The sequence below is a fragment of the Pipistrellus kuhlii genome, unplaced genomic scaffold (genome assembly GCF_014108245.1).
Source record: "Pipistrellus kuhlii isolate mPipKuh1 unplaced genomic scaffold, mPipKuh1.p scaffold_m20_p_7, whole genome shotgun sequence".
Lineage (NCBI taxonomy): Eukaryota > Metazoa > Chordata > Mammalia > Chiroptera > Vespertilionidae > Pipistrellus > Pipistrellus kuhlii.
This window is the reverse complement of record NW_023425573.1, coordinates 48,980,766-49,004,128: the sequence shown is the minus strand read 5'-3', so window position 1 is coordinate 49,004,128 and position 23,363 is coordinate 48,980,766. Positions and strand designations below refer to the sequence as shown.

Sequence of the window (23,363 nt, the reverse complement as noted above, 5' to 3'; positions counted from 1 at the left end):
TCAAATACTTCTGTAAATTCTGCTCCCTAAAGAATTCGTGGCAAGTCTGTTGCTATGGTGTAGTCTCACCTGGGACTTGTTTAGCTCCTTTCTCAATCAGATATATGAACAGTGATGAATTTAAAAACAGAAATCCTCATAGAAAAATCAGAATGAAGAAATCCAGATAGATAAATGAAGTACTATGGCTTTTCTTTTTCTGCTCTCACTTATGGGTTCTTTTTTGTGATCTGAAGAGTCTCGAGATCCAGTAAAGGCATTTCTGTCTCACTGTAAAATGAGCTGAATGTCATAGAAGGCACTGTTTATTGGAATGGAAACTTTATGGGGAAGACAATCTCTAAAAAACGGCAAGCTAGATTCTCTTCATTTGCAGCTGCTTCCCTAGATCTTTAGAAACTATTAGTTGTTTGAGACCATCAGGGTACTCGTGCCATCTTTTTAAAGTATTGCCAACGAAAGGATTCTGAGTCCCAGTTATTAAATTTAAGAAGCTAATCACATCAGAGTAAAATAACAAACTAGACAGTGTGACCTTTAATGGATTGTTTGGGCTCATATGTTTTTAAAGATATTATTATCTTTCTCCTGTCACCTTGAAATCAGTTTGATTGCCATGCTCTGAGGATAGTGATAAAGAGCACCAACTTCACATCCTTGTTGGCCATTTTCCAGGTGTGCACCCTTGGAAATTCATGATCAACATCTCAAAAATTAGAATAATAGTACGTGTCTCGTGGAATGGTTATAGAAATTAAATAAGAGGGGCTTAGCACATAGAAGTAATTCACTGAGTATTGGTTGTAATCACCATTTATGATATGCATAGAAAGTGTTATGTAGTTATTTGGCTTATAGTCAGCACCTAATAGATAATAGCTAGTACTACCAGTACCGTTATAGTAATTCTTTAAATGAATCTGTGATTTGTCCAATATTATGCAACTAGCAAATGAAAAAGCCTAGATTCAAATCCAGGCTGCACCCCAAATCCTATAATCCTTCCATCTTTGTTCTGTTGTTCCTCAAATCATATGCCTTTAAAGAGGCTTGCAAATTTTTAAATTCTAGGACCTGGGTCAGCAAACTCTGGCCCACAGACTAAATCTGGCTCTCTGCCTGTTTTTTTACAGTAGGGGTGTCGAACTCAATCAGAGAAGGGGCCAAAATCTAAAATCCAGCCTAAATCGCGGGCTGAATGGTTTACTGAACAGTCATAAACTGTCATTGTGATGGAAACGCAGCGGAGTGCAGTGATGACAGCGCGGTGAGGGCCACATTGCAAGGCCTGGCGGGACGGATTTGGCCCGAGGGCCTTGTGTTTGACACATGTGTTTTACAGCCTGCAAAGTAAGATTTTTTTTAAAATATTTTTAATGGTTTAAAAATAATCGGAAGACAACTATTTTATCACACCTGAAAATTCGATGAAATTCAAATTTCAATCTTCATATATAAAGTCTGGTTGTACACAGCTACCATGTTCATTTATGTTGCTGTCTACAACTGCTTTTACACTACCGAAGCCAAGGTAGCTGGTTATGACAAAGACCTATCTTATCATCTACAAAGCCCCAAATATTTACTATCCAGCCCTTTTTAGAAAAAGTTTGCCAACACCCTCTTGAGGATATTAGAACAAAAACCTTTGATTAGAAGTTTTTATGAGACTTGAAAGGTCATTAAAGCTCCCACACCTTAGAGACCCAACAACTAGTGAGCCAGATGATGTTTGCCTTGTTGTACCAGAGAATAGGAAATAGATGCCAAATGATAGGGCCGTGGTTGGCAAACTGTGGCTGTCGAGCCACATGCGGCTCTTTGGCTCCTTGAGTGTGGCTCTTCCACAAAATACCACGGCCTGGGTGAGTCTGTTTTGAAGAAGTGGCGTTAGAAGCAGTTTAAGTTTTTAAAAAATTGGCTCTCAAAATTTCAATCGTTGTACTGTTGGTATTTGGCTTGATGACTAATGAGTTTGCCAACCATTGCAATAGGCAGCACTACTCTGCTCTTCATGTTCCTAAACATTCTGCTTAACCTAAGATTATTTGGCATTTTAAGATGGGGATTTATCGCCGAAACCGATTTGGCTCAGTGGATAGAGCGTCAGTCCGCAGGTTTTCTGGGTTCGATTCTGGTCACGGGCATGTACCTTGGTTGTGGGCACATCCTCAGTAGGGGGCCTGCAAGAGGCAGCTGATCGCTGACTTTCTCTCATCAATGTTTCTAACTCTCTATCTCTCTCCTTTCCTCTCTATAAAAAATCAATAAAATATATATTTTTTAAAAAGATGGGGATTTATCTTTATATCTAAGCTTGAATGTTTTAATTCAATTCCCCATTGTCTTGAGGAAAAATTTCATATAAGATATAGATCACTCTGCTTCTGGGACACCCCCCCCCCACACACACACACACACACACAGACTTCCTGGGTCTGATTGGAGAGCTCATGTGTTTCTTCTCTTTTTTCTCCTCTCTTCTCTCTCTCCTCCCTCTCTCTTCTTCACCTACCCTTCTCTCTCTATCTCTCACTTCATTTCTGCCCACCACAGTATCTGGCACATAATAGTTTAAACAAATGAATAAATCATTAATCAAGTCAATCCTTTAAGTCGCTGAAAGGAAAGTCATAATTCTGGTTTCATCCTTGTAGATAAGACCTTTCACTACTGATTTTTGTGAAAATGTCTTAGTATTTTTAACAGAAGAAGCTATTAGAGAAGAAAATATAAATATTTTCAGGATATGTTTTGTTAGAGAATTTGGCTTAAGTTTGATACATAATATTGGGTTTTTAAAAATATATCGAAGCTACTCTAAGTAATCATTGTTGGATGAATGTATAAACAAGTTGTGGTATATAAATGCAATGGAATATTATTCACTCTTAAAAAGGAAGAAAATTCTGATACATGCTACAATATAGATGAAACTTGAAAACATTATGCTAACTGAAAATAAGACAGTAACAAAAAGACAAATTGTATGATTCAACTCATTTGAGGTACCAAAAGTGGTCAAATTCATAGAGACAGAAAATAAAATGGTGGTTACTAGGGGGTTGGTGGAGGGAGAAATTGGAAAAACTTATTTAATGTGTATGACATTTTGATTTGAGAAGTTGCAGAGATGGATGGTGGAGATGGTTGCACAATAGTGTGAGTGTACTTATTGTCACTGAACTGTACACTTAAAAATTGTTAAAATGGTAAATTTGATGTTATAGATATTTTCCCACAAAAATACATATATAATTATATCTATATCTATATCTACATATATACGCCCTAACAACCGGAATAACTGGTGGGGATGAAGCCAGCTGGCCAACCTCCCATGGCCCCTCCCCCAGCCAGTCCCGCCCCAATCTGCCTATCCCACTCCAATAGAGGAGTGGGCTGCCAGCCAACCTCCTCCCATCTCCTCCCCACAGGTCTGGCCCTGATCTGAGCCAGGCCAGTGGACCATCTGTACACAAATTTGTGAACTGGGCCTCTAGTACATATAAATAATCATCTGTGACTTTAAATATCATTTCCACTTTGGATACTTAACCAAAATTATATGACACAATAAATTACTAATTGCTTCAAACTAATATTATCTTATAAAAATGAAAAATTTACTATCTGATACTTAGTATCTAAGTGAATCGGCCCTGCCTTTATTTAAAATTTAAAGTAAAGGGTAAGGGTCCTCTTCCCTGTTTTATTTCCAAAAGTATGTTGATATATAGAACTTGTAACAAAGATTATGTAGATTTGATTTTATGTTGCATGAGCAGAACTTCCTTCTTAGCAGTTTATGGATGGAAATTAAAACTATATAACTACCTGTAAAGTACATTTAAAAAATTACCAATAGTAAAAAATAGGGGTTTAGTGTGATTTTACATGAATAAATAACTATTTTATTTACAGAAATTAATAACAAATGAATACTCAGGGTAAAAGAAATTAAATATTCACCTGAATTTTGTAAAATAGAAGGAAGCCACCCTTGTAGGTTGTCTAGTTCCTTTCTCCAACTATTTATCTTTTCTCTGAAATTAAGTTTTTAGAATATACCTCAAGAAAACAGTTTTCTGCATGCTCCAGTATATGTCTTTTTAAAAATAACTAAAATAACTATCTTGCTCTATTTTCCTGAGTAATCTTTCTTAAATATTATTACACATCAGTGTATGTGGATTTACTTCAATCCTTTCTAGCATTTGCATAGAGTTTTATTATATAAATGCATGTAATATAATCATTTAATTGGTTCCTCATTGATGGATGTCAATTGGATGGGTTGGTTTTGTGTACTTTTCCAAGTATATCCAAATTCTCAACATTAGAACTGATGGGCTCATGGGTAGCTACATATTTAATTGGGGGTTGGGGAGAATATTGTTAAATTTACACCAATTTATATTCCACAGCACCTTTTCTCCAGAGCCTTAGGAATGCTGTGTACTTGAAATCTGCTAAGGGCTGTTACTCATTGCTAGAATGGGTCTTTGCAGGTCATTAGAATCCATGTTATTGAATCCCTTAGAAGTACTTTATTTACTTAGTTACTTTTTGGAAGATCTAATTGGGTCGATTAGGTGATTCATGAATCAGGCCGCACCCCATCTAGCAACTACTAGAAGGGGGCACCCCTAGTACTTTAATAGCTTCAGAAAAGCAAAAATATCAATTCTCCTGTCAATCAGAATACCATTTTCCAGCAACCAGACTATTTCCTTAGCAGGATCTGCCCTGGTACCACTTAAATAATATTTTATTTCTTTAGCCTTTTTCCCCTTTTATTTCTTCTTAATTTTCTGAATCAGATTTTAATTTTAAAAATCATATGCTTGTAAAAAGTGAAAATATAAAGAGATAATATAAAAGTGTAAATAATATCTCCATCCCTTTCTTGATCCCACCCTCCTGTGGTAACCAATCTTTCTGATCTGCTATGTTCCTATCTGTTTTCTTCATGCTCACACCCATATAGATCTGCTTGTTTGTTAAGTTTTATTATTTTGTTGTGTTTCATTCAGCTCTTCAACTGGCTTTTTAACTTGATTACATATAATGGTCTTTCTGAGGCAACAGATAAAGGCCCAGTACATTCTTATTAATATCTACACAGTTCTTAAACTGTACATGTAGTTTGGAGAGTCTTTAGTTTGTTGAAATATTGCCATGTTAGATATATATTATTCAAATTGTTTTATAATGCTGCAACTAATATTTTATATATATTGCTGCTTTTATTTGTGTATATATCCAAAAGAAGAATTATTGGGAATAGGTATTGTTAATCTTAGTAGATGTTACCAGATTGTTTTCCCAGTGGTTTTTAACAAATTACACTCACATGAACAGTATGTTCTCTTTTCCTTGCCTCCTCCCCAAACTTGGGTGTGATCACTTTTAAAATATTTGTCCATGTGATGAAAAATGGCATGTCATTGTTGATTTTTTTTCTCATGAGTGAAATTGAGCAGTTTTATTCTGATATTTTGATTAGCATTTACATTTCATCTTAGATGACTTTACTTATTCATATCCTTTGTCTGTTTTACTGTGGTTTTACAAATTTGTTTACATGGGATTTAAAATGTATTTATGTATTCTGTGTTACATATTTACTTTCTTGTCATTTCACTTTACATGATCTTTGGCATATAAAGTTCTATTTTTATTTAGTTAAATATATTTATCTTTTATCCCATACGATTTGAGGTTTCTTATGTTTTTTAAGGAGGTCTATATCATCCTAAGGTTATAAAATATTCCATTTAGGTCATCTTATATATTTTGGGATTTTTCTCTCCATTTATTATAGAACATGTGTGTGTGTGTGTGTGTGCATGGTTTGAGGTAGTAATCTAGCTTTATTTCTCTAATTATGCAGGAGTTCTTTTCCTGTGAATGAAATTCTACTTTTGTCATATTTAGTAAGTTTCCATATATACTAGCATCATGTTCTTTAATTCTTATTACATTTCAGGGCTTTCTTTGGTTTAGGAAGATAGTTGTTTTTGTTTTTTTAAAATATATTTTATTGATTTTTTACAGTGAGGGAGAGAGAGAAGATAGAGTTAGAAACATCAAGGAGAGAATCATTGATCAGCTGCCTCTTGCATACCCCTACTGGGGATATGCCCGCAACCAAGGTACATGCCCTTGACCAGAATTGAACCTGGGACCTTTCAGTCCGCAGGCCGACGCTCTATTCACTGAGCCAAACCGGTTTTGGCAGGAAGATAGTTTTAAAACAGTAATATCGATTACCATTCTAAATATAACCTTCAGGAATAGAAAATAAGACAACCTGCCTTTTTTTTTTTTTTTTTCCTTTTAGCTTCCTGTAATGGAAAGAGCAACAATTTAGAATTTCATATCCTGTTCTTCACATGATAATGGTGTAACCTTGAGCAAGTCATTTGTTTTGCCTCTCACTTCAACTAATTAGCAACCTAAACTAAACTTTTGTGGAATTAGAGAAAAAAATATGAACAGTGCCTGGCATTCATTCAGTGGTACTATTTTTATTAGTGTATGACCTAACACAAAATAAGAAATTAAGACATTTATATGAAATTATACCTGTTTCAACCGTAAGCAGGTATATTTCTTCATGAATATTTATTGTGTGCAAGAAAAATGAATTCCAAATGTGGTGATTTTAAAGATTCCTTCAGATGAGTAAATTAGTTTGAACAATAAAAAATAAAAATAACACAGTATATTCAAATCTAATACTTTTTTTTTCTACTGAGTTAAATAGGCCTAGCACAAGCAAAAAAGCATTATTTAATTGGTCTGCTTTTTTAAGATAAGTAGGGAAAATACAGCTATTAAATAAGGGTAACAGAGTATATTAAAATTGCTTTGATATATAGCTAACCAGTGGAGGCAACTGGGTTTAGGGGAGAAAGCAATCTCAGAGAAAAACGGACATTAAATATAGTAGCACTTGTGGACCTGCAGACTGAGTGCAGACACCCAGCCTGTAGCTAGCTAGACATGCCCCGATTCTGTCCTAAGGCTTTAATGCCTTTTGTAGGTTAGACATGCCCTATGTTTATCAATAATACAGTGGATTTTTCTTACTCTTATTTCTCAAGAATTCCAGATCAATCTAGAGGTTTATTTAAAAAGGAATGGTTATATTAGTAAAAACATACAGATAAAATGTAAAATTAAAAAATTAAGACAAAATTGAAAACCTCTTATACCTCTTGAGCCAGATAACAAGTCTTCACAAGGAACCATTTAAGTGTCTAAGGTACAACTTACAGGGGTGCATTGTAATTCCAGTAATACCATCCTCTCCACCCCATGCACTTTAGCTGTAAAATATCTGCAAAATGGAGAAACAACTGTAGAAGTAAACAGAGTACTTGTATGAGTATAAGAAAAGATGGTATTTGTTTTCTTTTCTCATTACACTTCATTGAATTACTAACCAAACCTTTATCATTTAAGAAATTAGCCTCTTATGTCCTAGTGCTGTTTATTAGACCTACTGAAGAAGATTAAACTTAGCCTTGTTTTTGTTTTCCATTTTTTGCCTGTTTGCAAGAACTAGTCTACATAGAGGAAGGGGGAGATTGGTTATTTATTCATCTCAGTTTTTCATTCCAGGAAATAATAATTTATATGCATTATTACAATTTGTGCAGTCAATTAACTCCCAAATAAGCGCATTAGGTGATATGCATTGTTGGTCTTACTAATTTTGAAATATGTATGTACTAGAAAACCAGATAAATTGTTAATATTAAGCCACCATTATTTTTTTTATAATTTCTTAATGAATTTTAAAATAAATGGATAATTTTAAAGAAAATCTTCTTGTGTTTTGACATTAATATCTACCTTGTTGTAAAATGACAGCCGTAGTTGTCATTGACTCCTGCAATGGACATTGTCTTCAAGCCTCTGTTTTTTATGTTGTAAATCTTTTAGTCAATATTTATTTGACTACTAGGACTTCTTAAATAAACATAATTAGTAAAATCTCATCTAATAGCAAACAACTAAAAGAATGTCCAGTCTAAATAGCATATTATGCTTTTATTATTATAGATTAGTAGCCTTAAGTTTCCATCAAAGCTTGTTGATGGTCTTTTTTTTTTTTGCCAGATTTTAAGAGGAAATCATATTCTAAATTGTTAATCCATGCTTTTAACATTATTTAATCTGCTATTCTCAAAGGAGAGCAAATCTCTGGTCCCCTTATAATTCAGATGCTTGGTTTGGGGATCAGCCTTGGAAATCATTATATGTTTTTATATGACTGTCGTACTGTCTTATCAGTCAATCTTAGAAGCCAGTATACACAAAATGGTCAAATATTTATATATCATATATCCTTCTTGGTCCCAGTCACACATGAGCATTCAGTTTATATTCTGTAGTTGTAATATTAATAATTGTGCAACAAAGTATTTACATATTTTAGCTGTACATAAATATTCATAGGTATTAGGTAATCTTAACAAATGCCATGCTTCATAGATTCTTGATGTTCTGCTTTTGGGGGCTTTAATGACGTCCTGGAATGAAAAACTGAGATGAATAAATAACCAACCCCCCCCTTCCTTGTGAGTAAATATTCTACTCATCATTTACTTGTAAGCAAATAATGAGTAGAATAGCTTTGATCATTGTAGCCAGTGGTATTCAATATTATGGGCTCCCTAAAATTGAATAATAGGAATATACTGTGGACTTTACTCATTCCATATGAATGTTAAAGAAATTACCCATCTTTTAAATTTAAAAATGTAGCTCTGCCATAGGTACATGGGCTCTCTTAGGTACATAGCGCAAGGACTGTAAATGGTGCCTGTCAAGGTCTCTAGTTGCAAGAAACAGAGACTGGCATGGCTAATTGTGCAGAAAGGGGCATTTATGAAGTGAGTATTAGTGAATTCCCAGATTTGTTGCTAAGCCTGGAATACAGTCTTGAGACAGCTTCGAGGAACAGTGTCCAAATCTGGGACAAAAATCAGTCAGATAAGGAAGCTACTAACACCGCCACCAAGCATAGAAGTAGTTTGAGTGAAGGTCATTTGCTTTTTAGGAGTGTGACCTTGGGACCTCTTGCAGGGAGTGTAGTAAGGAAGTGAAAGAGAAAGTGAGCTTTTTGTGTTTTCGATATCAAAAGTCTTAGGTTGAGCACATGAGTCACAGTCTAGCATCTTGGCAAAGCCAAACTCACCTGTCTTCGCTTCTGAAGGAAGAAATTATGTGGTCAGTGGTTTCAGCTTGTTTCTTCAAGCAGGAAACTCCCCAACTATTTTCTAGAAAGGATGCTCAAAAGCTCTTAGGCAGCCACAAAAATGATAAAAATCTATTAAAATGGATTTTTTTGTGTGTCCTAATTTGACAAAACATACCTTAATCTTAACCCTGGCAACTTTTATCCACCCCAAAATGTAGAAAACACTCTAACCTTCGTTCTCTAGTACAGCGGTCGACAACCGGTGGTCCGTGGACCACTGGTGGTCCATGACGTCCGAAAGGTGCTCCTAGTAGCCACTGAACTGAAAACACAGTAATTTGATGTCTTCAGGACTAATTTGTGATTCACGGACAGCCCTTGCCTGGCCTAGCTTGATGCAAGTAGCCAGTCTTGTGGGAAGAGGTGCATAATAAACAAAGTGAAATAATTGAAAGGATAGCAGCGTGTCACACAAAAATATATTGTTTACTGGTTGCCCAAGGTGCATGCCCCAATGGAGGTTGCGGAAAAAATAAATGTACATATTATTTAAGGACAAAGAAAGATTAACTGTGAAGTAAACAATATAATTTGTCCTTAAAATCAATTATTTTAGCCTGATATTGAATGCTATGCAATATTATCTGTCTGGTCTTTTGTGCTGGACATTTATTAAGAACTACGATAGTTGGGCAGAGGTAGCCAATATCCCACTTACCCACTATGTTCATATTGTACAGCATTATGGAGCCAGCTCTTATATTACTCAGGCCCCACTCTATACACCCACACCAATTGGCTCATTAGAAAAGGAATCTCATGATAAAAAAGCAATGAGGAGTTCAGGAACTGTTTCTTAAAAATGATTCTTAGGAGAGTTTGTAGAATTTGAAAAGCCAGGGCTGTCAAGTAATTGCACGTTTGCCTGATTCCAGAGGGACTTAATAATATACTGTCCAATTTTTATTTTTGCATGGCTAACAAATGCTTGACATATTGTCATAAATAATGTTTCAGGCTATTCTCTTTCTGATTAGTTTCTAGCTATAGGCTTTATGTGCCTGGTATTTTGAACAAGCAGTCACTGTCCAATTATATAAACAACATACACGTGCAGCATTTGCTTTGGATAGGCTAAGGAGATAATGCATCACAGGGGAGCTTGAGGTGTTACCCGTGATGTTATCAATAATTGTAGCTTTGATGCCCTTGCAGCATACTTGATTTGATGTGTATTATGTTGTATAACATGGCATACTTTCTATTTATTAAAATTCTCTCAAGGTAACCAAGCGATAAGTGCCCCAAAAAAGTTAAACTGTTTTCTCCTATATAATAGAACTTCCTTGCCCTCATGATGCAGTACAGAATGAAGAACCTGATTTCTTCAGACAATGTTTCCAGCTTTTAAATTTAGTTTTAAATTCTATATTATTGCTCAGACTTTTTTTCATCCCCTGCATGCAGTGACTCATGAATACATTTGTAGGCAATAGAAAAAGTTTGTTGCTTATATTGTAGAGAAATACAGCAAGGCTCCCCCCCCCCCCCCCCCCCCCCCCCCCCCGGGACTGGAATTGTTTTGTGTTTTGTTTTTCTCCTTAATAATTAAAGGTTTTTTTCAAACATGCTAAAGTGATTCTTATAATGGGAATTTGTGGTTTTTAATGCTGTGCTAACATACAGCATGAGGAATATAAAAATGAGCCATTGAGGATGAAGAGCTTGTACCTGTTGCTGAGCCTCGGTTGTAAATACATCAAGTAAGAACCCTGCAATCCTGATGTTGAATCCAGCACAGGAGTAGAAATGCTGCTTGAGACCTCTGTGAGCTCCCAAAAAAGAAAAATATCTATGTGTTTTTGATCCCAAGCAAAGGCTAATATTCTAGTGCCTTTAAGTTTGAAAAGGCTACAGATCAGTAGTTTATTAGGCTCGCAATTCCATCAAAAATCCTAATTTCACAAAGCCATAGTATAGTGTTGCGTAATGGATGTTCCTTTGTTTCCTGTGACATACTTTAATTCATATATCTGCCTGAGCAGCAAACCTCAATCCCTTATGTGCCTTTTATTTTCTTGAATCACAGGAGCTTCAGTTTCAGCGACTCACCCGAGAACTGGAGGTGGAAAGGCAGATTGTTGCCAGTCAGCTAGAAAGATGTAGGCTTGGAGCAGAGTCACCAAGCATCGCCAGCACCAGGTACAGGGCCGAAGGCTCAAGTTTTCTACACACCTTCAAGCCACATGTCTTATTAAGTTGTTCTGGGTGCAGCAAATGATTCTGTTAGTGTTGTCACTATGGACTTTCTTCCTGAATTCGACACCAAGAATGTCAATTTATTCTAATTTTGAGGAGCCTCTGCAGTATTGATTATACTTCAGTACTGTGCTTGATATGTTTTATACGGCATTGGGAAGCTTTAGTAGCAAAAGCTATGATGCTGCATTTAGAAATTTGATTTCTCCTGTGTAGATACAATTAATGGATGCTTTTCACAATTAATTGCTAATTATTGGTAAAACTAACTAGCTCTAGAAGCCTGGTATAGATTTTTTTCTTAATTAGGAAATATTTCTAAATGATAACATTTAATTAGCTTTCAAAATTGTATTTAATATATTATAACATTATATAATATTTAAACAATGTTTGCTATTATTTATGAATGTATGCATAACTAGTAAAAGTAAAATATTTTGGAAGGACACCAGTTTAAGATAGTGGTACCTCTAGGGAGTAAGGGAGGAGGAAGCTATCAGGAATTAGGCTTTATTAAAATTGCCATTTGGAGCAAACATGACAAAATATTAACATGTTAAATTGATATGTGCATGGCTATTGGATTGTTTTCTGCACTTTAAGTTTTAAAATATTAAATAACTTTAAGGTTACATAGTTGGATTAACTAAATCCATAGGTTTGTTAATAAAATTGTCAGTAATGTGTTTGCCTGGGTGGTGCCTGGCATGTTGTTGGGGCTCAATCAGTGAATTGTGGCTGAATGAATGGGGCCGACAGAAACAGGAGTTGGGCTGATCAGAGAGAGGCGGAATGCGTGCACAAAGATATATACGCTCTCCCACTCTTTTTGTATAGAAGCATCCAGTTGCTTACTAGTGTCTAGGGTGTGTTCTATTGTAAAAGGACCCAGTGATTTGGGAAGTTGGGAAGGTAAAGCTGGCATTTGATTGTGGGAAACTGGTAACAGAGTGCTATGCTTCACCTCGCTTAGGTTTTTAGAGGAGTCCTATTGGAAATTGCTGTTGCTGGGGCTGTGGCTGTGTTTATGTTTGTTGTTGGCAGCAGTTATCATAATAGTGTAGTGCGTAGGTCAGAATGAAGAGCGGCCAGGCAGCAGGAGAGGAGCCTGTTGTGGAATCTTAAGAGTTGTGAGTAAGGTGGGTTTCTTCGTTTAATGAGCTCTGGTTGGAATGATAATTGGTCAACTTTGATTACCCTCATCCCTTCTCAGGTTGGATTCTCATGTATTCTCAATGCTCCAAATTAAATGCTAAAGCTTCCTTATAGCCTTTCCCAGGTTTCTTCAGGAAAATCATCTCTTCATCTGAACTCTTCTAACTTTTCCTTTGTGCCTCTATTAACTCTCCTGTGATGGCAAGGCCAACCCTACAGCACAGTGCCTGGTGCTCAGCAGGCAGGCACCCAGCCTCATAGAATCGACAGTGAGCCTTAATGAAGTCCAGTGTGTTTTGAGCTTAAGTTTATCTGCCTGGTTTCTTCCTATTTGCCCTCTTCACACCTTTCCATGTGCTTTTCAGGGAATCTTCAGAAGACTACTGGCACAGTTACTCTGCTCTGTGACCACCAGTTTTATGCACTGTCAAGGAACTAATCAAAAGCAATGTTAGTGAAGGGAGAAAATAGATTTATGTTGTCACTTGAGCGATCTCCCTGTCTATTCCAGTCCTCATTGATTGTCAGTTTTCCAGGCCTCACCAATTGTCCATCTGGGAACCAGAATCTAAAGACACATAAATTAGCTCTCAGACCAAGGTCCCCTTTCCTGTTAGCCATTTCTGATTTACTCAAAGGAAATTAAAAGTGGGGTTGGTGCTTATAGTCATGAAGTTTCCTAGTTCTTCTTGAATGAAGTGAGTTTAGTCAGCAAAAGGGGCATTTGATCTTTCATTTTGTTTGATTTAGATCCTGTGTCAGAGTTGGTAAGGTGGTCGGTAAGACTTCCTTATTTTTTCTAGTCCAAAGATGACATTAAAAACTCAAAGAGAAATAAAATTATATTTTCATTTACTTTTGCAATTATCCAGAGTTGTCCAAAGCTTGCCATTATTGGGCACACCTAGAGAATAAGAAGGAGCAGTGACACGAGATGACCCTGTCATTGTGCTAAAGAACATACTTGGAGCCCTCTATGTAACCAGTGGCTCCTAAGTGAACAATTGTGTTTCTTCACATTTGTGGTACCAAAGATGGAATTTTTAACCCAATGCCATGAGATGTTCCCATTTTCTAGATGAAGAAACTGGGACTCTGCATGTTATTATTTAGAAAGTGTCCTAAAAAAATGAACCACACATTTACCACTTGCAAATGTACTTTAAAAAAATCTTAATGATTTAAGAGATAGCTTGATTTTCTACTAATGACTCTTTAGGAGTAGTAATTTTTAAATAAGGTAATAAAAAGCCCATTTCTGATATGATTTTTCCATTTGTTTTATTTACTGCAAAACATTAACACCACACACAATATTAATATGTAATGATCTTTAATGTGCAATAGATGGAGCCTGTATCCAAAGATGTTGTATGTATTAGACCCAAAATTATCATGCTAACTCTGAAAACCCTGAGGGTGAGCTATGGGATTAGTTAATAGAGAAGCTACAGACATACCAAGTATACTGTAGTTACCTGTGCATTTACTAGTTATGTTGTATTTAACAGATTAAATGTATTGAAGGTAGGCTATAAAAATAGTTAATAGGAAGTTATAGCCTTTCTACACTTATACTGAGTACCATATAATTATTTATGTATTTACTATTTCACCCCATTTAAAGTAGGCTTTGGGATCAGTTAATAGAGAAGGTAGTATTCTGCATTTGTTTTGAATATGCTATAGTTATGTATTTGGTATTTCACCTTATTGAAGATAGGCTATAGAATCAATTCATTGAAAAGTTACAACCTTTTAGTATTTGTGCTGTATTTTACCTGATTCCAAAGTATTTGAAACAGCTTTAAAAAATATGAAAACCAAAACTGGTGTGAGGAAATTTAGAGCAAAGGAGAGATATAGATTAAAAAAATAAGATGAAGCCAAGATTAAAATTGTATACAAAATGTATGTTGTTAACATTCCATGCATTTGCTAAAAGTATATACAAAGGGAACCACTTTGGGTCTAAGTGTACTGGTAGCCATGCCAAAGAGAGAAACACTAATGAATTACATGATTCAAAGTGTCTAGAAGATAAAAAACCCAAGTTGCTCAGCTGGATCTACTGTTCCTGGGTCTTAGACTTGAGTGTATTCTCTTGTGAACCACATTTGAGAGACCACTATGTAGTTAGGTCAACAGCACACATAGAAGTTTACCTCTCTTGATTACAAAATCACACTCTTGGGCATCTTCTTCCATTGTTGAATCTATATATATAAAAGCCTAAGCGACCATCACAACCAAAACAACCGGATGACTGAACAGGCTGCATGCGGTGACCAGACCAGCCAGGGGGTTATTGAGGGAAGACCAAACAGCTAAGCAGCAGGCTGTGTGGGGCAACCAGGCCAACAAGAAGGGGCAGTGAGGAGTGACCAGGCTGGCAGGGTTGGGGGGGGGGGGTTAAAAGGCAACCAGGCAGCAGCTGGCAGCGGGGGTGGGGGGTGGGGGCAGTTAGGGGTGATCAGGCAGGCAGGCAAGTGAGCAATTTGAAGCCAATGGCTCCAGATTGTGACAGGGATGTCCAATTGCCAGTTTAGGCCCAATCCCCACGATTAGGCCTAAGCCGGCAGTCAGACATCTCCCAAAGGGTCCCGGATTGGAGAGGGTGCAGGCAGGGCTGAAAAGGGACCTTTTCTCCCCCCCCCCCCGCCCCCCCCCCCCGCCCCCAACATCCTCCTGTGCATGAATTTTGTGCACCAGGCTTCTAGTAGAGTATAAATGGCTGGAGTGGCCCCTTAGCTGAAAGTAATTCTCCAGGAGATCAATTCTAACACTTCAGTTTTGGCTCAAGGATGGCATTTAGTGTATATAGATGGATGGATCAATTTCAGGTCCTCCAAGCCTTTTAGAGTCATGGGCGGCAATGGATGCCAAGATGTGAGATGTCCTGTGTTGCAGGTTACTGTACAGGTGTACAGTGTGCATCCTTTAGCAAGGTGTGTATGCTTTATATTCTACTAGGGCAGTGGTCAGCAAACTCATTAGTCAGCAGAGCCAAATATCAACAGTACAACAATTGAAATTTCTGCTGAAACCGGTTTGGCTCAGTGGTAGAGCGTCGGTGTGCGGACTGAAAGGTCCCGGGTTCGATTCCGGTCAAGGGCATGTACCTTGGTTGTGGGCACATCCCCAGTAAAGGGGTATGCAGAAGGTAGCTGGTCGATGTTTCTCTCTCATCGACGTTTCTAGCTCTCTATCTCTCTTCCTTCCTCTCTGTAAAAAATCAATAAAATATATTTTTACAAAAACAATTGAAATTTCTTTTGAGAGCCAATTTTTTTTTTTAACTTAAACTTCTAACGCCACTTCTTCAAAATAGAGTTGCCCAGGCTGTGATACTTTGTGGAAGAGCCACACTCAAGGGGCCAAAGAGCCACATGTGGCTTGCAAGCCACAGTTTGCCAACCACAGCACTAGGGTATATAAAGCTACCCTCAGGAGAATCTCAGCACAATTTCCTTGGAAGGAAATATACCTTTAAGCCTCTTGCCTCCCATGGGTTAAGCAACAACCTTCACATCTAAATTTTGTTGCACTTTTCCCATTTGCAATATCATCAATGCCATATTGTTTTTACATTAGTCTAGTTTAGATTTCACTGGATGATGTGACAGGGAGTGGACTTAATAGCCCACAGTGAGGAGCCCACCACCTTACCCTGAGCCTTCCTCTGCCCATCCACACTCCAAGGGCATGAAAGGGGGTAAGGGTGGCCAAAGCAGGAGTCTTATTCTGTTTCTTTGTGTGTGGGGACAGAGGGGGGCGTGTTTTTACTAACTAGAGTTAAATAATGCTGATTTTAGACTATTTGTTAAATTCAAGAAAGTATAGAGGAAAATTCCATAATGCTTTCATTCAGAGATAATCGCTTTATTTATTTTTTAAATAGGTTTTTTTAATTGATTTTTATCTATGTATTTATTTATTTATTTACAGAGAGAAAGGGAGAGGGATAGAGAGCTAGAAACATCATCGATCAGCTGCCTCCTACATAACCCCCACAGGGGATGTCCCGCTTTATTTTTAAGACAGGTTTATTGCAGTGTAACTTAGAGCAAAAATCACTCTTTGTAGCACATAGTGTAATGATTTTGATATGAGTTTTGGCATGTAGTTATATAACCATCACCACAATGAGCATATAGAATATATCTATTAACCTCCAAAGAGAAGCAGCCACTTTTTAAAAAATATATATATTTTATTGATTTTGTACAGAAAGGAAGGGAGAGAGACAAAGAGTTAGAAACATCGATGAGAGAGAAGCATCGATCAGCTGCCTCTTGCACACCCCCTACTGGGGATATGCCCGCAACCAAGGTACATGCCCTTGACCTGAATCAAACCCGGGACCCTTCAGTCCCCAAGCCAATGCTCTGTCCATTGAGCCAAACTGGTCTCGGCAAAAAGCAGCAACTTTTAAAAGTTTGCTATACATCATTTTCTTCAATTTTTTTTAAAAACATGGGTTGGAGGTATATACTTTGGCTTATATTTTATCTTGTTTCTGAAGTCCCTCTTTGATACGAGGCCTAACATTTAATGGCTCCCCTCTGCCTGCGAAATTTCCAAAAGGACAATTAGTTTGGTGCCCGACCAGCTTCAGTTAGTGGTTAGAGATCACCCAGCCTTTTGGTGGCAAGCTGCACGCTGCGGGTGGGACACTTGGCCAGGGAAATGCTGAAGGTGAATGTCGCCTCCAGCATACAAGGTATGGCCTGTGCTGTATGCTTCATGCAAGCAGAGAAATTGCATTCATGGGCCAGCTTTTGGGATACCAAAACTCTAGAAAGAGAAGAAAATGCTGTTTGAATTTTAGAGTTAGTAAATGAAAATGTCATCTTCGAATTTAAGAAACTATCTCCGAGATTTTATTGTACAGAATTTCAAAACTATTCATTATTGTAGACTTGGACTCTTGCCCCAAAACTGAGAAACTATACTCTCAGTTACTTCTGGATAAGTTGTAGATGGTGAAAGAGGAAGCTTACTACTTTGGCATGTCTAAATTGGTTCCACGCATTTTATCTTGTACATCGTAGCCTGTCTTCTCATTAAGATAGAGCACTAACTTTCCATTTATATTGAAGCAAAAAAGAGATACTTATAAAGCAGACAGCTTTTTAATTGTAGAAAGTATTAAATGTTAATGGACACTGTTAGAATTGGCTTTTGTGCATTTGTTAAAATTGGATTACCCCTTTTTGGAAGCAGTGGGTCCCTTCACATTGTCCATTGGCTTCTACTGATGTTAGAAAGTTCCTCTGGACCCTGAGAAAAATGCTGTTTATATCATCCAAGTGAGGGGGAAATGGTTGACAATACTGGAGTTGACTAACTTAACACTCTTCCTAAGGTTATCTCTCCCTCTTCGTTTAGCTTAATTAAAGCTCTATTAAAATAGAATTCTTTATAGCTTCTGAAAAGTCATATAATTTTGACAAATAGTCTTCTTATTGCCACTTAAGAACTGTGTTATTTTTTACTAAAAAGATTTGATTCCCCATTGCCATACAGATATTTTTTACATGTTAAAGGGGTCATCTCCTGGTGCCCATCAGGCTTCCATTTATACTAATAAAAATTCTAAAAATGTTTAAACTCTTGACAAGAGCAGAAAATACTTTTTCATGGTTCAGGTCTTTTCTTAGGCAATTATTTTTAAATCATTATGAAATAAACTTTCTCAATGATACATTCTTTAAAAATGAATAGTCTTGAGGCCCTAACCGGTTTGGCTCAGTGGGTAGAGCATCAGCCTGCGGACTGAAAGGTCCCAGGTTCAATTCTGGTCAAGGGCATATATGTACCTTGGTTGAGGATACATACCCAGTAGGAGGTGTGCAGAAGGCAGTTGATCAATGTTTCTCTCTCATCAATTTTTCTAATTCTCTATGCCTATCCCTTCCTCTCTGTAAAAAACAAAACAAAACACACACACACACACAATATTTATATATATATATTTTTTAAAAATGAATAGTCTTGGGAAAGATTGAATGTTTGTGCCTTGACAGTTTATTACTTATTGTTTGTATCTCTTCTGGAAGATGCTTGATAACATTCTGTCCCTTTGACCTTCAGTGTTCTCACCAGCCAAAACCTGATTTTAATAGTTTTATTGATATATATTTCACCATACTTTTAAAGTATACAGTGCAGTATTTTTTAGTGTACTCACAGAGTTTTGAATCCATCACCACTGTTTAATTTGAAAATGGTTTTATCACCACGAAAAGAAACTATCCATTAGCACTCCTTCCCCATTCTCCCTTCCCACTGCCCCTGGGAACCTGGTTCTACTTTCAGTGTCTGTGGATTTGCCTAGTCCATCACCTCCATCAGTACCTTTATCATATATGGGAAGTGATGGACTAGGCAAATATGTGGCCTATTGTGACTGCCTTCTTTCATTTAGCATACATGATGCAAAATATGGCTCATCCAGATTTTGCATGTATTTTGCTCGTACTTCACCCCTTTTTTTATTTATAAATAATATTCCATTGAATGGAATGCACATTTTCTTTATTCATTCATCAGCTAATAGACATTTCATTTCCACTTTTTGCTATTGTGAATAATGCTACTGTATCTCAGGATTTATGAGGAGGGGAAATCCCACTGGTTTTGCTCTGAGCAGTTTTAGTTTGGGGGTCAGGGAAAGACATAGGAATAGTAGAGATTCCCTTTAGCTTTTCTACCATCCTCCTAATATGAAAAAAGGGTTTGCCTTCTTTCCTTTCTCCTTTGATATAGTAAATCTGTGTGTATTGCTGAGCTAGTTGTCCCTATTGAGTTACTTGTAAGTGCGTAGTAGGTATACCTATTTGGGAATCCTGTGGTATTCAATAGAATGTAGCTCTCCCTATTTTCTTTCTTAAGTGTTGTATTTGGTCACTAGTAACTCTCTTAATGGCCAAACAAATAAAAGCTCTCAGATTTCATTTCTAATTTAGACTAAATGAAGAATAAAGTATTTGATATTTGGATGTAATTCTCAGAAATCCTCTTGGGGATCCCTGCAGTGAATATTTATTAAATGGATGCTCTAATGAGCAAATTTAGTAACTGAATTTTTATGATGCAACTCCTGTTGTAAACAGAGTAAAGAATACTACATCTGAGAGATACAAATGAGTCCGTGGTTGACTTGCAGCTCTACAGAAGTTGCTTATCTGCAATAGTTTGTTCAAGCGCAGTTCTTCCAGAAGGAATTTGGATTATTATTTGTCATTGTCATTACGGTCACAAGCCAATTTCATCAGGGACATACATAGCCAAGTGGCAACTATCTCTACACACTTAAATTAAACATATAAATGAAGTCTTTTTTAAGGCAGGTGAGCCCTAGGTATCTAAACCAGATTCCATTAAGCTACCCTATTTTAACTAAGAATGTAACCATGTAGAATTTAGATTTTTAAGCCCCAAGTAGTTTTCATAGGTAATAAAACCTTTTGTGGACCTATAACATTATATAATAAAATGTTTTAACATAATAAAGATTTTGTAATGAATTGCCTATTTCTTAGACTGAGCATTTTAAAATGTTAAGTGGATGATATGGTTAGAGGAAACCAAAGAAGGGATCAAGTTTATGGAGTTTGCATCAAAGTTCCAGATTATTTTAAGATTTTTAGAAATACATTTGCTTAAATATGGAGGCAGCCCAGCTGTTAATTTTTCTGATTAATAAAGAGAAAAATACTTGTTAAAATTTAGAGGCATCTAAAATATATGTGCCATGACATTGTTTAATTATCTTTAAAGAGCTATGTTAATTAAAATAACTTTCATTTTTTTCTATAGTTCACAATTTTGAATTGCTATTCTTAAAATAAGTAATAGTGAAGAATTAATGAATCAATATAAGAATAGCTCCCAACCTTAGTCATTAGGTTTTTTCTAATCATTTTTACATATTTATAAATTATAACATAATTTAAATAGATCATATAGTACATTTCAAGTTGTTTCCTAAAAAAGTTCTCCTTTACTACTATATAGGGATTAATAATTACTTTATTCATATACTTATTACTATCATTTTGGGTTTTATCTGTATCAAGAAATGTTAAAAAAAAATACCGAGAAGTATAGCTACTATGATATAACAAAAATTTATATACTCACATCACAGAATTGAAAATTATTGATAATTCTTTTTGACTTTTTTAAAACATAGACTTTATTTTTAGAGCACTTTTAGGCTCATGCAAAACCAAGCAGGAAGTACACATTGTTTTCAAATATTCATTGTTCCTACCCATGCCCTCCCCCTCCACCCCCCCTAATTTCCCCCCCTCCAGAGTGGTATGTTTGTTACAAATTATGAACCTACACATCATTATCACCCAAAGTTCATAGCTTACATTAGGTTCATTTTTGGTGTACATTCTATGGATTCAGACAAATATAATAATGGCATATATTTACCATTATAGTGTCATAGAGAAGAGTTTAATTTTGCCCTAAAAATCACCTTTACTCCATCTATTTATTCCTCTCTCCCCTATAACTCCTAGCAACACTAATCATTTTACTGTCTCTATAGTAGTCTTTATAAGAATATCATATAGTTAGAATCATACAATAGGTGGCTTTATCAGCCAGTTTATTTCAAATTGTAATATACATTTAAGGTTCCTCCGTGTCTTTTCATGACTTGAAGCTCATTTCTTTTTAGCACTGAATAATATTCCATTGTCTAGGTGCACCACAGTTCATTTACCCTTCATCTACTAAAGGACATCTTGATTGCTTTGGTCTTTTATCAATTATGAATGAAGCTTCTATAAAGATCATAACATAGGGTGTTTTCTTTTTTTCAGTGTTTTCTTTATTTCAAGAAAAGCCATTTTATAACGTTACTTGCAATAAACAATATCTCAAGAAAAATGATCTTACACATAATATTACATGCAATAAACATTAATATTTCAAGAATAAAAATATTTTAATTATAATAATATTACCAAAAATGTACTAACATAGTATGATATCAAACATATGATACTAATACACTAGCATTACTTTCTATTTTCACATTTCCTTGAGTGACTCTGTTTTTTCTTTTCTCTGCAAATGTTTATATCTTCTAAATTTACTCAATAAATACTAATGCTTTTGCTTTATTATAGAGATACAAAGATACAAAAGCCTAGAAATTTCCAGTTTTGCAGGAGAGCTCATTATGCATAACTAGCAAAATGACAAACACCTTAGTAGCAGCACTCTTCACAAAATTAAAAATAATAAAATGCTGACATATATATTTATATATTTATAAATATGTATATATTTTTTATATATTTATAAGTATATATAAATATATATATCAGCATTTTATTATTAATTTTGTGAAGAGTGCTGGTTGATCAGATTACGTTACCTGCCCTGACTGTCCCAGGAGGCCTTGGTGTCTTTGTTTCTCATATCCTTAGGTGAAATACTTTTTTATAGCCGGGACCGGTTTGGCTCAGTGGATAGAGCGTCGGCCTGCGGACTGAAAGGTCCTGGGTTCGATTCCGTGCAAGGGCATGTACCTTGGTTGCAGGCACGTCCCCAGTGGGAGCTGTGCAAGAGGCAGCTGATCGATGATTCTCTCTCATCGATGTTTCTGACTCTCTGTCCCTCTCTCTTCCTCTCTGTGAAAAATCAATAAAAAATATATTTTAAAAAAAAGAAATACTTTTTTATAATTATATTAGAGGGAGAGAGAACAATTGCTATTGAGCACCTATTGTATAGCAGATACTTGTGCTAGATGTTTTGTACCCATTATTTTCTGTTTAGCAGGGTTTCCATTTTGGTGGGTTTTTGTGTGTGTGTGTTTTAGTTTGCTTTGGTTTTGATTATTGCATAAATGAATTTAACATGAGGATGATATTTTCCCCTAAAAATAGTCCTCTTCTATTGATTTTCCCTGGAATGTCAGTAAATATTTTAAGAAAATTTACCTCACTTAACTTCACTCTACCACCCCAAATAGACAACATGTATAAAACCATGCTAACCAAAGACCATTGTAAAACCCTTTGGCCCCAGCCCCACCTCCACTACCATTATTCTGTCTCTCCTTTGTGGAGAGTCTGTAGTGACTACTATTTCTGTTCTCAATCTACACAAACATGTCGTAAGAAGTCAAGTAGATACTAACTCAGAGATTTTGGAAAACAGTCTTGAAAAACATATTCTGCAGCTCATTATTTTAATGGGGAAGGTTTCATCTAATCACTGTAATCTCCATGGTGAAATAAAGGAAGGTTGATGTTAAGTTCACATTCTCCTTAACCTTTCACAGAACTACTACTTGTACAGCTCTAAACCAGTGATATATGGAAAGGGAAATTTGAAATGTGATTGTCTGCCTAAAAGTGAGAGCCATCTATGAGTACATTTTCAGCAGTTAATCAGCTTGCTATAAAAATGAACATGGCATATCTGCCAAGGGGGATAAAAAACAACTGACAAATTTGCCAGGCTCTGTAGTGACTGAATTGCTATTATAGCTATCCTCCCTAAGGCTTCACAATCTATTTAATAACAAATCAATCTAATCTGTTTCTTGTATAGATTTTTCTACTCTGCTATTGTGTTATTCCATGATTAAATATGGGGGAAAGCACTCTAAAATCGGCAGGGGAAAAAGTCTGTAGGCTATAGATTTTCATAGCATAAAGAAAAAAAATCTTATATTAATCAACTGTACATT

At 36.1% G+C, this 23,363-nt stretch overlaps 1 protein-coding gene across 13 annotated transcripts in view; it reads left to right on the top strand.

Annotated features, from left to right (window-relative positions):
- The window catches only part of PKP4 (plakophilin 4), a 226,363-nt gene that overhangs the window by 114,399 nt on the left and 88,601 nt on the right, over positions 1–23,363 (top strand). For all 13 annotated transcript variants that reach the window (XM_036422341.2, XM_036422339.2, XM_036422344.2 and 10 more), the window contains one exon: positions 11,307–11,419. In XM_036422341.2, the coding sequence (XP_036278234.1) occupies positions 11,307–11,419 (113 nt within the window). The remainder of the gene's footprint in view (positions 1–11,306; positions 11,420–23,363) is intronic.